Source organism: Asterias rubens, chromosome 7, assembly GCF_902459465.1.
Source record: "Asterias rubens chromosome 7, eAstRub1.3, whole genome shotgun sequence".
Classification (NCBI taxonomy): domain Eukaryota; kingdom Metazoa; phylum Echinodermata; class Asteroidea; order Forcipulatida; family Asteriidae; genus Asterias; species Asterias rubens.
In genome coordinates this window covers 10215027-10233235 of record NC_047068.1, presented here as the reverse complement: position 1 = coordinate 10233235, position 18209 = coordinate 10215027, and the positions used below count along the sequence as shown (strand labels likewise).

General features: G+C 39.2%; 1 protein-coding gene across 1 annotated transcript; it reads left to right on the top strand.

The window, feature by feature from the left end:
* Positions 1-1537: 1537 nt before the first annotated feature.
* Positions 1538-11515, top strand: LOC117292659 (brain protein I3-like). The gene is made up of 3 exons (XM_033774794.1): positions 1538-1765; positions 3168-3378; positions 9288-11515. The coding sequence occupies exons 2-3, from the start codon at positions 3231-3233 to the stop codon at positions 9557-9559; spliced, it is 420 nt and encodes a 139-aa protein (XP_033630685.1). The 5' UTR covers positions 1538-1765; positions 3168-3230; the 3' UTR covers positions 9560-11515.
* The last annotated feature ends 6694 nt before the right edge of the window (positions 11516-18209 follow it).

Sequence of the window (18209 nt, the reverse complement as noted above, 5' to 3'; positions counted from 1 at the left end):
CTGCATTTGTTTCAAAAAGTGCCATTCCTAAAAAACACACAAAAAAATCACATAATTGCGTTTTGAGTAGGCTGCACGCGTAATGCATTGGAGCGCGTACACAATATACGGGTAGTTGTCAATTGGTTACATCCCAATCATAGAATCTGCCGAACTATAGCTGGGCCAAAGCCCAAATGGTGTTTCTGTTGGAAAATCTGAATCTTATTTATAACCGGATTGAATGTAACTTCACCACCAAATAAAGGCACTGTATGGACACATTTGGTAAAAATAACAACTCTTTGAAAATGTGGGACTCATGCACAATAAGTCATCGAAGTTGCAAGAAAACATATTGACAAAATAGGGATACCGACAATAATAGATAGCAATTGGTAGAGCGCCGGCACGTTAATCCGGAGGTCGTTGGTTCGAATCCCATCGCACTCTAGTCAATTCTTTGTTCAACCCCAAAAAACAAAATAAAAAGAAAGCACACCCTTGTTCCACCAAATAATGTGTGTCGATGAAAAGGCTAAGTGCGTGGTTTATTATTCGAAACTTTGTTTTCCTCAAAAACTATGACTTCAGAAATGTTTCAACAGCTATCCAGTGCTCGTTATTACCATGATACCAAGTTTTTATGCTAACAATTATTATTGAGCTCTATAGCTGCGTCGCGTAAAATTGACATCCAGTGGATCCCGAAAATCTCAATCGCCATGCACTTTGCATATAGGCCCGAACCGAAAACGGCGCAGAAAATTATTAAAGTGTGATTTCATGGAAACTGCATTAAATATGCCCAGTGACATCATCCGGCCGGGAGGTGGTGACATCAACAACAGCCTGGAGTTTTTTCCGGCAGAATTTCTATTTAAAACTAAAAGTTTAAAATATTCAATATGTTCAATACCATTTTGTAAATGTGCGATGATAGGGGAAAACACTCATTCACATAAAACAAATTTTTAAAAGACCACTTACGGCTTCATATGTAACGTGAACGTGTTTATAAACAAATATGAATGAATGAATTGAAATTGTGCTGCTGCAGCTAGCTCCAGGCAGCGGCTACGTACCCCCGGCATGTTCATCAGTAGAGCGTAAAACCGCGCGGGCCGCAGAAATGACTGTAAAAAGGATTGGTTTGTTGTTTTGTTTTAATAGATGTTAAATTTGCATCGGGGATAAAGAATATTAATTTTGGTTTTTACCCATACACCGATGTGTGTTAGCACTGTATACTCAGTACTTTGTTTTGTTTTGTTTTGTTTTCTCATTATTTTTTCAGACGCGTGACTCTCAAAAGGGGTTTCTAAAAAGTTAGGACCAAAGCAACCTTGTCACATAGCTTTAAAGTTTTTGTCAGCGACCATTTGGAACTTTCGTTTATTACGTCATCGACTCTCTGAGGCGAGAAAGAGCACGTGTCTACTCTTTCGAGACGTCCACTGGCAGCGCCCGTCTCGAATACGTAATCGGGTCATGCCCAACTGTAGTTAGGCAGGTTCTGCAGTTGGGGAAGAACGTGTGAGACGTCGTGTGACACTGATTCATCGCACCAACTGTGTGTCAATGTCATACCATTATTTTCGCCAAAACACCATTGTCATATGACAACATCGTAAACAGTGGCCATTTTTATTCGTTGATAGAGTGTGCTTACGTTCGTGAAATTATCAACCTTTGTTATTAATTTAATCTACACAAAGACTGTGCAAACTTGGGAACGTGGTATTCTTCTGACGTACAGCCCGAACCAGGCAAAAGTTTGATGCAGGTATGGTAAAGCAACTTGTCATTTTTCTGTCATTATTTATGGAAATGAAATGGTTGGGTCGGGCATGGAGGTAGAATTAGATCGGGTAGTCATGATATTGGGATAACATTCCGTATGGCGCCACCACTTTTCACTAATTTTTACAAAAAGGATATCTCATTGAGGTAAATTAGATACTATATTATTTCATATCGAATGAAAAAGTGGTGGCGCCATACGAAAACTTTTCCACCATTTTGGCTGCTGTTTTTAACTGTCGTGCTGTTTAATACTTGTTAATAAATATCCTGATTTTATTGTCACGAAATAACCATTGTTGTATAAATAATGTATTGATCATGATGTATTAATTATTAAATATTAAATCATTGTGACTGTAAGTGTGAGGGATACCGAACTGCGTAGTAAAGTTTGTACTTGTACCTGAGACAGTTGGGGGAAATTGCCATTTTGTGGTTATTCAAATACATTCTGTGAATCACTCAGAGGCTTATCAATAAACGTAGACCCAGTGACTGGGGCGCTAGATTCCTTTTTTCGAAATTTTGACATTATTGCATGACCGATAATGTCAAAATTTTGAAAGAAAATTGACATTTTCGCATGACTGATAATGTCAAAATTTCGAAAAAAGGAATCTAGCGCCCCAGTCACCGGGTCTACAATAAACATTGCATATCAATCTGCATTGGATAGACAGAAGTGGAACTCCATCATAACCAGGGTCACAAAGGGTCAGCCATGACTCATAGGACGACGACGACATTACATTCAATGATTTATTGGTTGGGCTAAGCTGCTGTGGTAGTTTCACTTAGTTTTCAAGTGTTGGGTATATTTGTTTTGTTAGCTTGTAATTTTTCTGGACACCTTTGATAATTGTCAAAGACCAGTCTTCTAACTTGGTGTATCTCAACATATGCACATAAAATAACAAACCTGTGAACATTTGAGATCGATTGGTCGTCGGAGTTGCGAGACAACTATGAAAGAAAAAGCACCCTTGTCGCACGAAGTTGTGTGCTTTCAGATGCCTGAATTCGAGACCTCAAATTCTAAACTTGAAGTCTCTAAATCAGATTTGTGGAAAATTAATTCTCGAAAACTACATCACTTCAGAGGGAGCCGTTTATCACAATGTTTTAAACTATCAACCTCTCCCCATTACTCGTTAGCAAGTGAGGTTTTATGCTGATAATTATTTTGAGTAATTACCAGCAGGGGATGTGAAAAGTAGGCCTACCTATGTATGGTATACCACTAATTGTAGTAACATGCTTCTTAAGAGGCCTATATTACTATGTACAGTACTCAGCTCGAAAAAGTACAACACACATTTATAAATACCTCAGAGAGTTCATGAAAACACACTCATTCTCTTTTGTTGATTGCATACATTTAGATGAGCGACTGCAGCAAGAACTAGTAATTTTACTGTCAAGTTCAGCCCTCCTCTCCTCCCCCGATGTCTCACCCAATCAACTCAAGCGGAGACAAACCTCCCGCTTACAGTCCACCAAGTGGTCAGGCTTACGGAGAACCTCCTCCGAGTGGCCAACAACCTTATGGACAGCCCCAACCTGTGAACTATCCAGCAGGGACACCATACCAAGGTAATATTTTGAGTTAGTTAAAGACAGTGGACACTATTGGTAATTGTCAAAGACTAGTCTTCACAGTTGGTGTATCTTAACATATGCATAAAACAACAAACCTGTGAAAATTTGAGCTCAATCGGTCGTCAAAGTTGCGAGATAAGAATGAAAGAAAAAAAACACCCTTGTCACACAAAGTTGTGTACTTTCAGATGCTTGATTTCGAGACCTCAAATTCTAAATCTGAGGTCTCAAAATCAAATTCGTGGAAAATTACTTCTTTCTGGAAAACTAAATTACTTCGGAGGGAGCCATTTCTCACAATGTTTTATACTATCGAGCTCTCCCCATTCATTGCCATTACTCGTATTCAAATAAGGTTTTATGATAATAATTATTTTGAGTAATTACCAATAGTGTCCACTGCCTTTAACACATGGTGATCAAATGCGATGTAATATTTTTAAAGAATATATATAGGGCTTGGGCCTATGCCACAGGAAAACATAAATTTGAAGCTTAAATTTTGATCAACTCTTATTGATTCCATATAAGTCCATCATAATGTTTTGTTCTATCCATCAAATATTATTATTGTTATAATTATAACTATAAAATGGGACCAACAATTTACAGAGAGATAAAAAATATGTAATTGAGAATGGGAACGCATTTAAAAAAAAAGTGATATACTAATGCTTTTAATGTTTTATTGTCGCATGTAAAACAAAATTGTACAGTGAAATGCGTTTTGGTTTTGCTAATCTAAAAAGTATTACAATGATTATTATATGAAAGATAAAAACAGCAGGATTGAATTAAAATCAGAAATAGACATTTGATTAAAATCCTTCATTAAGAACACAAACAGCTGTGGGATTAAAACTGTAAAGTACTATTGGATCCAGATATAATTGAATGGAATCGATTCTTTGACCGCATGGGCTTTAAGAGGTCATGTGCTGTGTGAAACTTGTCATCTACTATAGAGAGCGCTTTTTTACTCGAGAGAGATATGGAGATGTGAAAGTACCTCTTTTGACAGCTTAATCTTCGTCGTTCTCTCAGTCCCATAAGCGTAAATTCCAAAGGATGTGTTCATAAAAAACGATAGGCCTAAGAGTAAAATAATGAGAGCACGCAAAACCGTGTCGCAATACAACGGCACCATCCTTCATGTACTCGATAATTTCCCGAGTCCTGTGAAAAAAATCACAAGCATTATACTCAAATCCATGACCCTTGCAATTCTAGAGCAGTGTCTTGTACCAACTAAACCACCGAGATTGCCCGGTAGCTAGAGGTGGTTCACATCCTATAAATTATAATAATATCAACGTTTTATACAGCGCACGTATCTACCAAACAAGGTACTCAAGGCGCTGAGTACAAACTTTCAGAAAGATAGGTTATTGCAGTGATGAATTCTGAGACCCAATTATTTAGCACCTTGTAAGGGTTTACAAGGTGTTATGGAGCAGTAAGCAGCCACAACCAGGAGGCGAACCCCTTCTCTTTTCGATAAGTGCACTGGGTTCTTTTACATGCGTTACACAACACATGGGACCAACACCTTTTTGCCCATCAGAAGGATGAATACAATGGTAAAGTGTCTTGCTTAAGGACACAGTATCACGACTGGGGATTCGAACCCAAACTCTGCTGATCAAAACCACCAGAGTTTGAATTCAGTGCTCTTAACCGCTCCGCCACCACACTTCCACAGTTTTAGCAGTGGGTACCGCAACGATTTTAATATATTTCAAAATGTGTGGTATTGCTAACACACATCGGTGAGTACAAGATGGCTACTTGCTTGCATGCTCTGTGTTTGGCTCTCCCATTATTGATAAATTTTGCTGTCCACAGCCCTCTATGCAGTGTAAATTTTATACCAGATGAAAGGTTAGTGGTTGCTGATCAGAATGGTTGCTTTCCTGATGGATTTGCTGCTGAGAAAGATGGGTTATGTCGTGTTTTCCCATCAGAATTTCCTCAACTTCTACCAGTCTTCAAAGGCAGTTGCATCATGCAGTCCACACCTGGCCGATTCCATTGTCACGACCATGCCACCCTTTGTCCACTCCTGCATTCAATGGACTACACCAAGCTACATGTACATGTACCTGCCTGTGTGCATCCAATATGGCTGACCATCAAACTATCTATTGGATACCACAGCTCTAGAAGTAAGTTTGGCAAAGCTTCAATTAACTATTATCCAAACTCTACAGCTACATTTAATCTACCCCTTGCAATGTCTGGAGACATTGAAGTCAATCCTGGTCCTGTTAAGGACCCCTGTGGTAATTGTAATCGCCCAGTCAAATCCAACCAAAGATCTCTCCTATGTGAAGATTGCAGCCTGTATTGGCATCAGAAGTGTATTCCTGAGATGAACATTACCCAGTACACCCTGCTCATCTCAAGTACAATTGACTGGTTTTGTCCCAACTGTTTGAGTGCATCACTGCCATTTTCTTCATGCAGTGACACTTCATTCCAAGAAGCTTTTGCCGACTTGCCAAACTCCTCTCATCCATCAGTTGACATCAGAAGACTTCCAAGTGTATCCGATAGCACCCTATCAGCCCCAACCGCATCCCGTAGTCACCTATCTGGGCTGTTATTTAATGCTCGCAGTGTCCGAAACAAGGGTTTGGATCTTGCCACTTCAATCGCCTCTTCGACCCCACCTGACATCCTGGCTCTGACGGAGACTTGGCTCAAGGAACATGATTCAGACGCCATCTTGGGACTCCCTGACGACTACTTGATCTTCCGTAAGGACCGTCCCTCTCGCGGTGGTGGCATCTTGACTGCAGTCAAAGCAAACCTTCATCCTGTCCACCATGCCGAGTTTGACTCCCCCGATCTTGAACTCTTGTGGGTGTCGTTATCCTGCCAGCGAGGTAGATGTCTTCTTGGCACATTATATCGCCCTCCCTGTGCCACTACTTCGTTTTGGGATGATCTCAACGCCGTGGTCTCAAGTATGGATCACTTTCTTCCCAAATTTGACTGTATTATTTTCATGGGAGATTTCAACATTGACTGTAATCCTGCGGTAGCCGACTCCCCGAACCGTTCTCGTTTGTTTGAACTTGCCGACTCGTTGAACCTATTTCAGCTTGTCACCGACATCACTCATCCCCCTTGTAGTGATGATACCATTTCTTCTGGGTCCACTATCGACTTGGTCTTCAGTAGTTCTCCACATAACTTTGTATCCGTTGAGACTGTTCCCAACCCTGTTACCAGCGATCACCTTGCCGTTCAGTTCGTCACTCGTCTGAACACTTCTCCTCCGCATCCCTCTGTTGTTAGACAGTTTTTGTCTTACAATCCTGATTCTATCTCTCATCTCAACGCTCTCCTCCAATATGCACCCTGGGATCTTGTTTTTGACAAAGATGACATCAACTCTTCATGGGAAGGTGTTTTGGATCTGATTAATGCTGCTGTCAAAGACGCCATTCCTGGTTCTAGGAAGCGGACAAGGAAAAGAAACAATTCTCCATGGGTTGATGCTGACCTGAAACATTTGTGCTCTGTAAAGCGTAAACTGTTTTCCAAGGCTAAGCGCTCTGGATCTCTTGTTGATTGGAACACTTACAAACTTGTACGTAATCAGCTAAAATATTGCTCCCGCAAGGCTTATAAACACTTTGTTGATAACATGTTTTCATCTAAGGATAACAAAAAACGGTTTTGGTCCTTTGTTCGTAGTAGAAAACGATCACCTACCCCATTGTCTTTTAAACATGGAGCCCAAACACTAGTCAACCCCCATGAAATAGCTTGTGCTTTTAATACTTATTTTGCTTCAGTTTTTTCTGCTGATGTCCCCGTTTGTCAAGACCCTCCCACATGTGATTTTCCCATTCCAGCTCTGTCTAGTATTAACTTCTCAGTTGATGATATTCAGCGTACCTTATCTTCCTTACCTCTGGGGAAGGCTCCTGGGCCAGATGGAATCAACGCTAAATTCTTGCGTAACACAGTTTCTACAATCTCTCCGGTTCTCTGTAGAATCTTCAATGATTCCATTGCCTGTGGACGCCTTCCCCGTGGTTGGAAGCTTGCCAACATCACCCCTGTGTTTAAATCTGGTGACCGTTCCCTTCTTAGTAACTATAGGCCTATTGCTCTCACTTCTCTCGTTAGCAAGATCATGGAGAGACTGTTAGCTAATGCTGTTAAAGATCATTTAAATTCTAATTGTTTATTGTCTGATAAGCAGCATGGTTTTGTTCCTAACAAATCTTGTGTCACCCAACTTATGAATGTGTATCATTCATGGGCTACAACTTTAGATAAGCGTAGTCCCCCAAGGATTGATGCAGTTTTCTTGGATATGAGCAAAGCCTTTGATCGTATGCCCCACCATATACTTGTTCGTAAACTTGCCAGTAACTTTAACATCCGTGGATCTCTCTGGAGCTGGATAAAAGATTTTCTGGTTGATCGTCAACAAAGAGTCACATTTGTTGGTATGAACTCCTCATGGTCCGTAGTTAGCTCTGGTGTTCCTCAAGGAAGTGTTCTTGGGCCTCTGTTATTCAATTTATTCATCAATGATATATCTTACAACCTCAGTTCTAACTGTGTTCTTTTCGCTGATGATGTATTAATTTATCGTCCAATCCGTTCCTGTTTAGATGTAAGTTCCCTCCAGCATGACCTCGATGAGCTAAGCACTTGGAGTGTTTCCAATGGTATGACGTTCAACCCTACAAAGTCCAAAATCATGCATATTTCCCGTAAACACTCTCTCGACCCCCCTGTTTACACTCTTTCAGGTTTTCCTGTGCAACCCACATCCTCTGTCAAATACCTTGGAGTCACTCTGAATGCTCAGCTCTCTTGGAATAACCATGTAAAAAATGTTGTTTCAAGTGCCAACAGAACATTGGGCCTTATTAAGACCATTGCTTTCAATTCTTCTGTTTCAGCTAAGTTCTGTCTTTATAAATCCCTAGTTCTCCCAATTTTAGAATATGGCATGCCAGCTTGGCTCCCTCATACATCTCTCCAGACTCAGGCCCTCGAACGGGTACAAAAACGTGCTACTCGGTTTATTCTTGGGCAGAGGATGGGTGAGATGTCCTACCCCGATAGACTTAAGTCCCTCAACTGGTCGTCTCTGTCAATTCGTCGTAATTTTTCTGTTTTGTATTTTATCATTAAGTGTAAGTTTAACCTTATTCACTGTGATGTGGCAGACATCATTTCTGTCAACCATAGATATCCTAATGTTCTCACCTTCAAACACCTGTATGCTAGAACCGATGCTCTGCACTTATCTGCTCCTCATCTTTTTCCCAGACTTTGGTCTAGTTTGCCAGAAAACATTCGTAATTCACTACTGCTCTTGCCCTTCCACAGCTTTCTCAAATCACTTAGATTTTCTGTCTGTCAACCTCATGAATCTACTGAATAGTAGCTTTAGCCCTATCACTTGTGCAATATTTTAAGTCGTTTTAATTTATCTACAAGTTTAGGTTTTTGTTATTTATTTATTTCCCTTTATTGTTTATCCTTACCCCATCTGTTATTTTTACTTATTTATTTATTTTTAATTTAATTTATAATTTAATTTATTTTTTATTCTTAATATATATTTAGCATTTTCTATTGATTTTTAAATTTCTGCTTTTATTATTGCTTTGTGTACTATATTATGTTAAATCTATATTAATTTTATTGTGTACCCCAGATGTGGGGCAACAGATCTACGGATCATAGTATGTATTTGCTTTTGTTGTCCCTTGCCCATCTTGGGGTATAATGTTGTCAATGTATTTTGTTTTGTACTGTTATGGCGAATAAAATAATAATAATAATAAAAAAAAGTAAGGTTGAAACCAAAATTATAATTCTTTTTCCCTGATGCAAATTTAACATCTATTGTTCATTTCTGTTAGGAGGATACCAGGCAGGTGCACCCCCGGGCTACCAGCAAGCAACCGGTGCCCCACCACCACAAGGCAGCTACGTCCCCGCTCAACCCATCACCCTCTCAACAACCAACGTGGTGTTGGTCGGAGGTTGTCCGGCGTGTCGTATCGGCATATTGGAAGATGACTTCACGTTGCTTGGTGTTTGCTGTGCTGTGTTGTTCTTCCCTCTGGGCATTCTGTGCTGTCTGGCCATGAGACAACGTCGATGTCAAAACTGCGGTGCCGTCTTCGGATAAGTATCATAATCTTCGCTAAGGAAGGGTACAACATGGGTCTGTGGGTGTTGGGGAAGCACAAACAGGGAAGTTTATTAGAACCTAGCTCCATGATTTGTTGGGTCCAAATAATAACAGCAACGCAGCTTTTGATGATTTGTCATCAGAGCTTTTAAATTGGGAAAAAAGGAAAGCAATTGCTACTTGTTAGTGAAATTTGTCATCTGACTCATTGAATTGTAATCACGTTGTAATATTCCTTGGAGATGAAAACTAACTTCATGTCTTGAACCATTTCAAGGTGGAGGGGTCCTCACACGCTGCTATCCTGTCCGCCATCAAGGGAGGCAAAATGTACGCAAAGGAATTGACTCCCAAAATGGAAGACGCGTCATGTGCAAGGGGTCATGATTGTGTAGATAGCATTGCCTAAGTCCTAAGTTAGGACTGGTCCTATCTCTTAGCATTGCCTAGGACTAGTCCTAAGTTAGGACTACCTTTGTGAAATCCACCCCTGGACCACCACACCTCAAAAGGAAATGTTATTCACATGGTGTCTCTCTCTTCACAACTTCTTGATTTTCTCATATCTCGTACTTTTTCCGGAAATGATATAAGGAATATCTTGTTGCGCATGTGTTATTATATATGGATCAAGTAATATATATTAATAAATAGATTTATATTTTTCTTGATGATGTAATGATAGAATGTTCAGTTGCTGCCTATAGACCTTATGCATTGAAGTCATTGAGGCGCCATCTTGGATGTGCAGTGATGATGAAAGAGGGCGCCCTACTCAAATGGTGTCATTTGCATAAGGTCTGTGCTTTAACTAGGAACTTTTAAAAATGGTTCAGACATTTCTACAGTTGATGAACATGCACTGTATGTTTTCAATTTCGACAAACCTAACATGACGAAAAATATGTTTTTACCAATTGATGCAAAATAACCACTTGAGATATAAATGTACTTGCAGACAGCATTGTTTGCACAGCTGACCTTGGTACCACTCATTGACTGCAACAAGTACCACACCTTCAAGGTTAGCATTGGGTTCATTGATTTCTCGTTTGCATGACTGGTACTGGTACCACAGACTGCCACAGAGTACCATACCTACTAGGCTAGCATTGGGTACATGGGCCTCTTCAGTTGTACATAGATCTATAGCGGAAACTAATACCACAGACTATCACAAAGTACCACACCTTCTATGCTTATAATGCTGGAATGTGGTGCATGGGCTTTCTCTGTTTCACCAGTCTTCTGGGGTATTTCGTGGCATGAGTCAGCTGGGTTGTTCAGACCTGATCCTTCACAGACATCAGGAGGCAATTACCTCCACCACCTTGTTTTCTCTTGAAATGTCCCGGGTACAGATTTACATTTTGTCCATTGACAAACCCTTTGTTACAGTAAAGCTGCCTTGCCCTCACAAGGACACAGTAAATGCTTAATAATAATAATAATAATAATTAGGTTTGTTCAGTAATGCTGTATCTGTATGCCCACGTGTGCCTTAATGAGATGTCAGTACATGATATGAGTGCCTGGCTTCAGTAATTTAAAAGGCCAATGTATTTGCACATGTTTTCACTCAGATCTGCATGGCAGATAATACCTGTAAACAGGGCTAGGTATCCTATCTTAAGCAGAATTGTTTGTGAATGTTTATATTAATACTTAGACTAGAGTTAGCTTTGGAATTCTAAAACCTTAGCACAACGGTAAACATTTGAACTTGTTGCATTCAATTTGCTTCTGGTTTGATACTGTTTGATTAGAACTTTTGGTTGCATAATGCAGAGCTGTCAACTCTCTGATTCTGCAGAAAGTGCCCTGAAGTTAAACCAATCTTTCCGAGTTCTGATGAACAAACTTGAAAGTCCATCTGACTATTGACCCATTTCACCTGACGTCAGCAGCAGAAAATCTTGAATGCGCCATACTGGTGGGCAATTTCACTGTGCGTTTTTATAGGTAACTCTATGCTGCGCGTTATGCAGTAAAGTGTGCATTTTAGGCGACGCAGCGTTAATACACGTAAACCTAACTGCCCACCAACATGGTGAGCGTGGCATCAGTCGCCGCGTGTGATACGCGTGCAAGGGGTCAATAGAAACTTTGTCCTTGAATGTTCATATAATTCTAAATATCTCCCCGATGGTTGGACACAATCTCCCTGATTGCCAGATGCATATGATGGCATCTCTGATAGTGCCTCACTTTGAATGGTCTTAATGGGCTATGTTTATTGTTTATAATAATTATGCCTTAGTCATTATAATTTTTCCTTTTGGTCTTTACTTTTGGGGATACATGAGGTTGATGTTTAGCTTTGCCTTGCAATTCATACACTTTGGTGGATTTAATATGTTCTTGGTGGATTTGAAGGAACACGCGTTGGATTGGTCGAGTTGTATGTTGAAAAATGTTTGAAGCTGTTCGTAAAAAAATGCAATTGGTTAGATAGATTGCCTCAAAATTGCACGGTTTTTACTTTTGTGTCGCCAAGAAACATGGTCGTCCATTTTGTGGAGTCAATATTTTGACTCCATAAAATGGCTGACAGCGTAAGTTAGGACGAGCGTTTCATAAAATCGGCTGCTGGACACCTTTGGTATTTGCCAAAGAAGACCAGTGTTCTCACTTGGTGTATCCCAACATAAAAAAAAATATGCGTTAAATAACAAACCTGTGAACATTTTGACTAATGGTCATTGTAGTTGGAAGGAAATAGTGAAAAGAAAAAAAAACTTGTAGCACAAGTTTGTGTGCTTTCAGATGGCTAGTAAAAGGCTTCAGCCGAAGTCTTTTAATATCGTCGTGAGACAACCTCTTTCTCAAAAACATTTATCACAATGTCTTACCATAGAGCAAGGATAATGGTCTTACAATAACAAGTGAGTTTTTATGCTTACAATGCTTAATTGAGCTCAACGAATATTGATTTGTATATTTTTCGCATATTATTATTTTAAAACAGAAAATAGTCTTGGGACATCAATCTTTTTTGCAAATTTATTGAACTTGTCCTTCTTTTGCAAGTGCTCCACCATTACAGTCTATTTTTTCCTTTTCATGACTTGATCTAATTTCCTTTTATTTGTGAATTTTTCTTTCTATATTTCTACATTTATGTTAGGGTTGAAAGAGTTGTTCTTTGCGTCTGTTTATTCTCTAATTTTGCCAATTTGATTTTATTTTTTAATTTTCATTTCGGAGAAATGAAAGTGACGATTATGGTTTATTTAGGTGTATGTTGTAAATTTTCAGTAATAATATTCTATATCAATTTTTTTTCTTCAAGTTGGTTAAAATTAAGATTTATTATTTGCAATGAGCATGTACAAGCATGTTTAAACCTTAGCATGTGTGGGGGGGGGGGAATTTTGCGCAAATCTGAAAACAGATTTTAATGAAACTTCCATATTGTAATAAAAATGTTTATATCTTTCTATATGGTATATAATTTCTTTTGGGAAAATTTAAATAAATAGCTGCTAATTGTATAATTATGTATTTGAACGTTAAATTGAGACAATTATTAAAATTTCTGTATTCTTGCCTTCTCTTTAAACAGGGCCCAGTTTAGATCTGCCTGGTCATTGTTTGCGAGTTTAAATTTCACAACGCTGCAGTGGACACTATTGGTAGTTATTAGCATAAAACCTTACTTGGTAACGAGTAATGTGGAGCTGTTGATAGTATACCAAATTTTGAGAAGCTGCTCTCTCTGAAGTATTAGATTTGTCGAAAAAATTTGAATTTTTCAAAAAATTTGATTTTTGAGACCTCGGATTAAGAATTTGTGGTCTTGAAATAAAGCATCTGAAAGCACACAACTTCGTGTGACACATGTTTTTTTTCTTTCGTTATGATCTCCCAACTCCGATGACTGATTGAGTTCAACTTCTCTCAGGTTTGTTATTTTATGCATATGTTGAGAAACACCAAGTGATAAGACTGGTCTTTGGCATTTACCAATAGTGTTCAGGGTCTTTAAAGGCAGTGGACACTATTGGTAATTGTCAAAGACTAGTCCTAACAGTTGGTGTATCTTAACATATGCATAAAATAAACCTGTGAAAATTTGAGCTCAGTCGGTCGTTGAAGTTGCGAGATAATAATGAAAGAAAAACACCCTTGTCACACGAAACTGTGTGCTTTCTGATGCTTGATTTCGAGACCTCAAATTCTTAATCCGAGGTCTCAAAAATCAAATTTACCAATAGTGTCCGCTGCCTTTAAGCAGCGCTGTGAAATTAGACTTAGATGTACAAATTCTTGCGATAGTTTATGTAGGTTTTCTGGACCAATTTCAACAACAAACGGCTCAGTCAATTTCGACTGGAAATGATTGCTTATAGTTAACAGTTAAAATTTTGCACCGAAACAGTTTGGTGTTTTACTGAGATAGGAACTCTATAGTTTGAATGATTGAGTTTTAAAGGAAATTTGACTAAAAAATGTTTTGACCTTTTTTTGCTGAAATTTACCCAGAAAACAAAATGACATAGTTTGTGTATTTTTTTGTCCAACGTATCAAAAGATTATGGAGATTCATTTATTAAGTTGTAGTTTATTTACAATAATGCTAGTTATTTTATGAGTAATGTATTTCACTTCAAAATTATTACAAATCTTCCAGGTGATCTTCTAGGTGTTTTGAACAACTAAAACAAATTAATGACAAATTAAAATAGCTTGTATATTATGGAAAAATCTCTATGGGAAATTATTAAAATTGAACTCTATGAGAGATACTAAAACTGGTATAACTTTTGGGTTTAGTTTGTAATTGAACATACTGTAACACATGACTTGGTGTTGTGTTATACAACGCTTGCATAGTTTGCCGTCGCACACGAGGTCAACCGATTGAGCGGCCCCTTTAAAAACGTTAGACTTGGTCCGTGATCGTTTTTTTTAGTCAACCCGATAGTCAATAGGAGACTTTCCAACGCTAGGTGGCAGCATACATACCGGGTAAATTTCCATTGTTTACGTAGTTCTGAACATGCGCATAATTCTGAGAACAATGGATTTACCCGGTAAGTCTGCTGCCCTCTATCGTCCCAGAAAGTCTCCCATTCATTATTGCCCGACATAGCGCCCTCTTGTATTAACCTCCGTCATTAGCGCAGCCTACGATCACGTTAGACGTTCGCATGATATCCATGGAGCTAGCTATCCTCGGTGATAAAATCGTCAGAACTGCCCCAAGTAGCTCTCTCTGTGTGACCTAAATTGTATCTTTTTCGATTCTAAAATAAAGCAAAACTTTTAGTCCAAACAATAGGAGAACAAAGGGATGTCCTCGGTTTAAATGACAAGCAAACCTGTGTTGTATGTTTGTCTGTCTGTCTGTCTGTCCGTACGACGTCCGTTCGTTTGTTGTTTTTGTTTTCTTTATTTTTGTTATTATTATTATTATTAGTATTTATTTTTCCTTTTTATTTTGTTTTAAATTCTGTTGAGGGGGGGGGGGGGGTATCTGTTTTATTTTGGGTTTTGGTGGTTATATTCAGAGTCACTACAGCCCTAAAGTGTATTAATGCTTTCACAGAAAAAGGGTAAATAAAATTGTGTGTTGCAACGAAAGAGCAAATCACCTTATTGGACTAAACACAAGTAGGCACTATAGGCTATGACTAGGTCTCACGGCATCTCTTCTGGCATTGCTAACCCAATAGAGTTAAAACATTAAAGGCAGTGGACACTATTGGTAATTGTCAAAGACTAGCCTTCACAGTTGGTGTATCTCAACATATGCATAAAATAACAAACATGTGCAAATTTGAGCTCAATCGGTCAACGAAGTTGCAAGATAATAATGAAATAAAAATAACCCTTGTCACACGAAGTTGTGTGCGTTTAGATGGTTGATTTCGAGACCTCAAGTTCTAAATCTGAGGTCTCGAAATCAAACACGTGGAAAATTACTTCTTTCTCGAAAACTACATCACTTCAGAGGGAGCCGTTTCTCATAATGTTTTATACTATCAACCTCTCCCCAATACTCGTTACCAAGTAAGGTTTTATGCTAAGAATTATTTCGAGTAGTTACCAATAGTGTCCACTGCCTTTAATGAAAACGATTTTCAGTTCACTTAGCAAGTAATGTAGAGATAGTGCATACCCCGCTAAAATAATGGGACTGATGGATTTCAGCCTATTAGGCCCATTATCACTCAATTTCAATCTCCACTTACAGGGTGATCGTTTTGCAGCTCAATTCACAGTACATACATCAACTTATTTCCGGTAGGCTATGCACAATAATTATCAGTGATCGAATTTGCTTCAAAGGCACAACGGGCAGTCGAGCTCACAAAATTCTTCCTAACTTAAGGATTTATCGTTAGGACTTGGACGACTTAAGTTCCGTAGCCATAGACGTTAGGACGCATTTGTATTGAACTCATCCTTAGGAGTAACTCATCGCAATTGAGATGAGTTACTCGTCCTATATATAACTCGAGATAGGACGGCGTTTCGTGAAATCGGCGTATTATTCAAAATGTTAGTATAAACACTTACTTGTAACGAGCAACTGAGAGCTGTGAAAATTTCCCGGAACACCTTTTATTTAAAGAATCACTACAGAATTAGTTTTTCATGAAAACAAAAATTGCTGGCAGTGTATTGGCACTTGATTCAAGTGCCAATACACTGCCAGCAATTTTTGTCAAAAGCCTTGTCAAAACCTCCAAGCTGTTCCATTCCGCGTGCATTCTGCGGGAGTCCGCGGATTTTTGTACCAAAAGAACCCGTAGCAACCGGGCATGTCCACGGCCACGACGGCTCATTTACATGTCAATAGACATGAATATTACGGGGGCTCCGCGGAGCGACCGGTCGGCCATTGTAAGGTCCAGCTTATGAGCTGACCGGCGGAACCGCGGAGGAAAGTAGGTGGTTAACAATGGTTTTACCTTTGCAGATTAAAAAGCAAAGTAAGGGTGGATGTGTAACCAAATCCATTTCCTCCAATGTGTGATTTTTAAGACTTGGTTGGGCCTACATAACCAAAACATAAATTTTAAAAATGGTTGTCTTTATTCCCGGCTTCGACAAAAGTTCCAGGCTACGTGCAAACTCCGTTGTAAGCTAACCCTCTAGTCACTGCACTGCCCGAGTTTCTGAAAACCAATTTTTCAAGATTCTTGCAGTAAACAACTGGAATCGTAGTTCAATTTTTAAAAGATAGCTTAATATTTGTGCACATTTTTTTACCCTTTTGGTAATGATTGTATAAAAGTACAAGCTCCCATTGGGAACAATAATCGGCTCTCGAATATTTTTTTGTAAGGATAAAATGGACACAATAGCTTTTCAAGGCTTTTATCTGGCTCAATGCTCATACTAATTAAATGCGAAGGCGTTAGTTTTCGACAATATCATCATTAATGATGAATAAATACAGTTTCATCGAAGCTAATGACGATGAAATAATTTAGCTCATACCAATTAGTAAACACAAAGGAAACTGTCAGCCTACGACGACCTCCTTCGACCAAGCAACAGGTAGCCCGTCTCAAAACCAGACAACTACACCACGCACAATACAATGACCAGAATGTTAAGAGATATCGCTCTGCCTCTGACCAAACCAGAAGGCTCGTCTCAATGGTCTCAGCAAGAAAACCAGACGAGTCGTAAGAGTGAGTTCAGAAGAGGCTTTTTGAAGTCTGGCAAATTGACGTCTGAAACGACTTACTCGTGTTGAATTCTACCAGGATGCCATACCTTCTTATTTCAATCCAAGATGGCGCAGGTTAAGGCTTTGGGTGCGTTCGTTTAGCTTCCCTGGGTCGACCCCGGTGTGTGGCGTGGTTTTTTTCCAGGACAAACGTGTGCAGATAATAACTCACGTTCGTCCTGAAAAAAAAACACCGCCACACACCGGGGTCGACCCAGGGAAGCTAAACGAACGCACCCATAGTGTATAGATACCATTACCAACAGGGTCGATTTTACAAAGAGTTAAGACTAGTCTTATCTGGGGTTAGGACGAGTTACTAGGACTAGCCAGACGTTTCTAATATCTCATAGGACTAGTACTAGGTTAGGAAAAGTCCTATAACTCTTTGTGAAATCGGCCCCATGAGGACTCTTCCTCTGTGATGTATGTATTATAATTACATGTATACGAAAGTGTAAGGCTGCCAGGATAATCAGTGTACCATATAAAAACCGCGATACAAAAGTGCCATCAGTGTTCCAAAACACATATTGTGTTTCTCAGCAAGACTCTAGCGGATCAGCAGGCACGCACGTTTAACTAATAATCGTTCAGACCGATTTCACATCACTATATTTTAAGGTGCAAGAGTTTTCGCTATCACAATACTGCTTTGTGATGTGACATCACACTTTCCTTAGCAACTAAGAGTGATTTGCATTTAAGATAAATCTAAGGTCTTTATGAAATCGAGCCACTGGCTCTAAAAAATGTTCTCTTCCAACCCGTTTCTCCCAGATATTGGGCCTTGCTCGACCATCTGAGTATCGAGAGGTATCGAACCATCCATTTACGAGAACTATGTCTTAAAGGGAATCTTACATAATTGTTTTTTGCTATTCAAACATAAAGGGCTCACAGTAATTTTCCTGAAAGGTATGAGGGACTACGTTTGAATTGTGAGATCTAGTCCTTTTA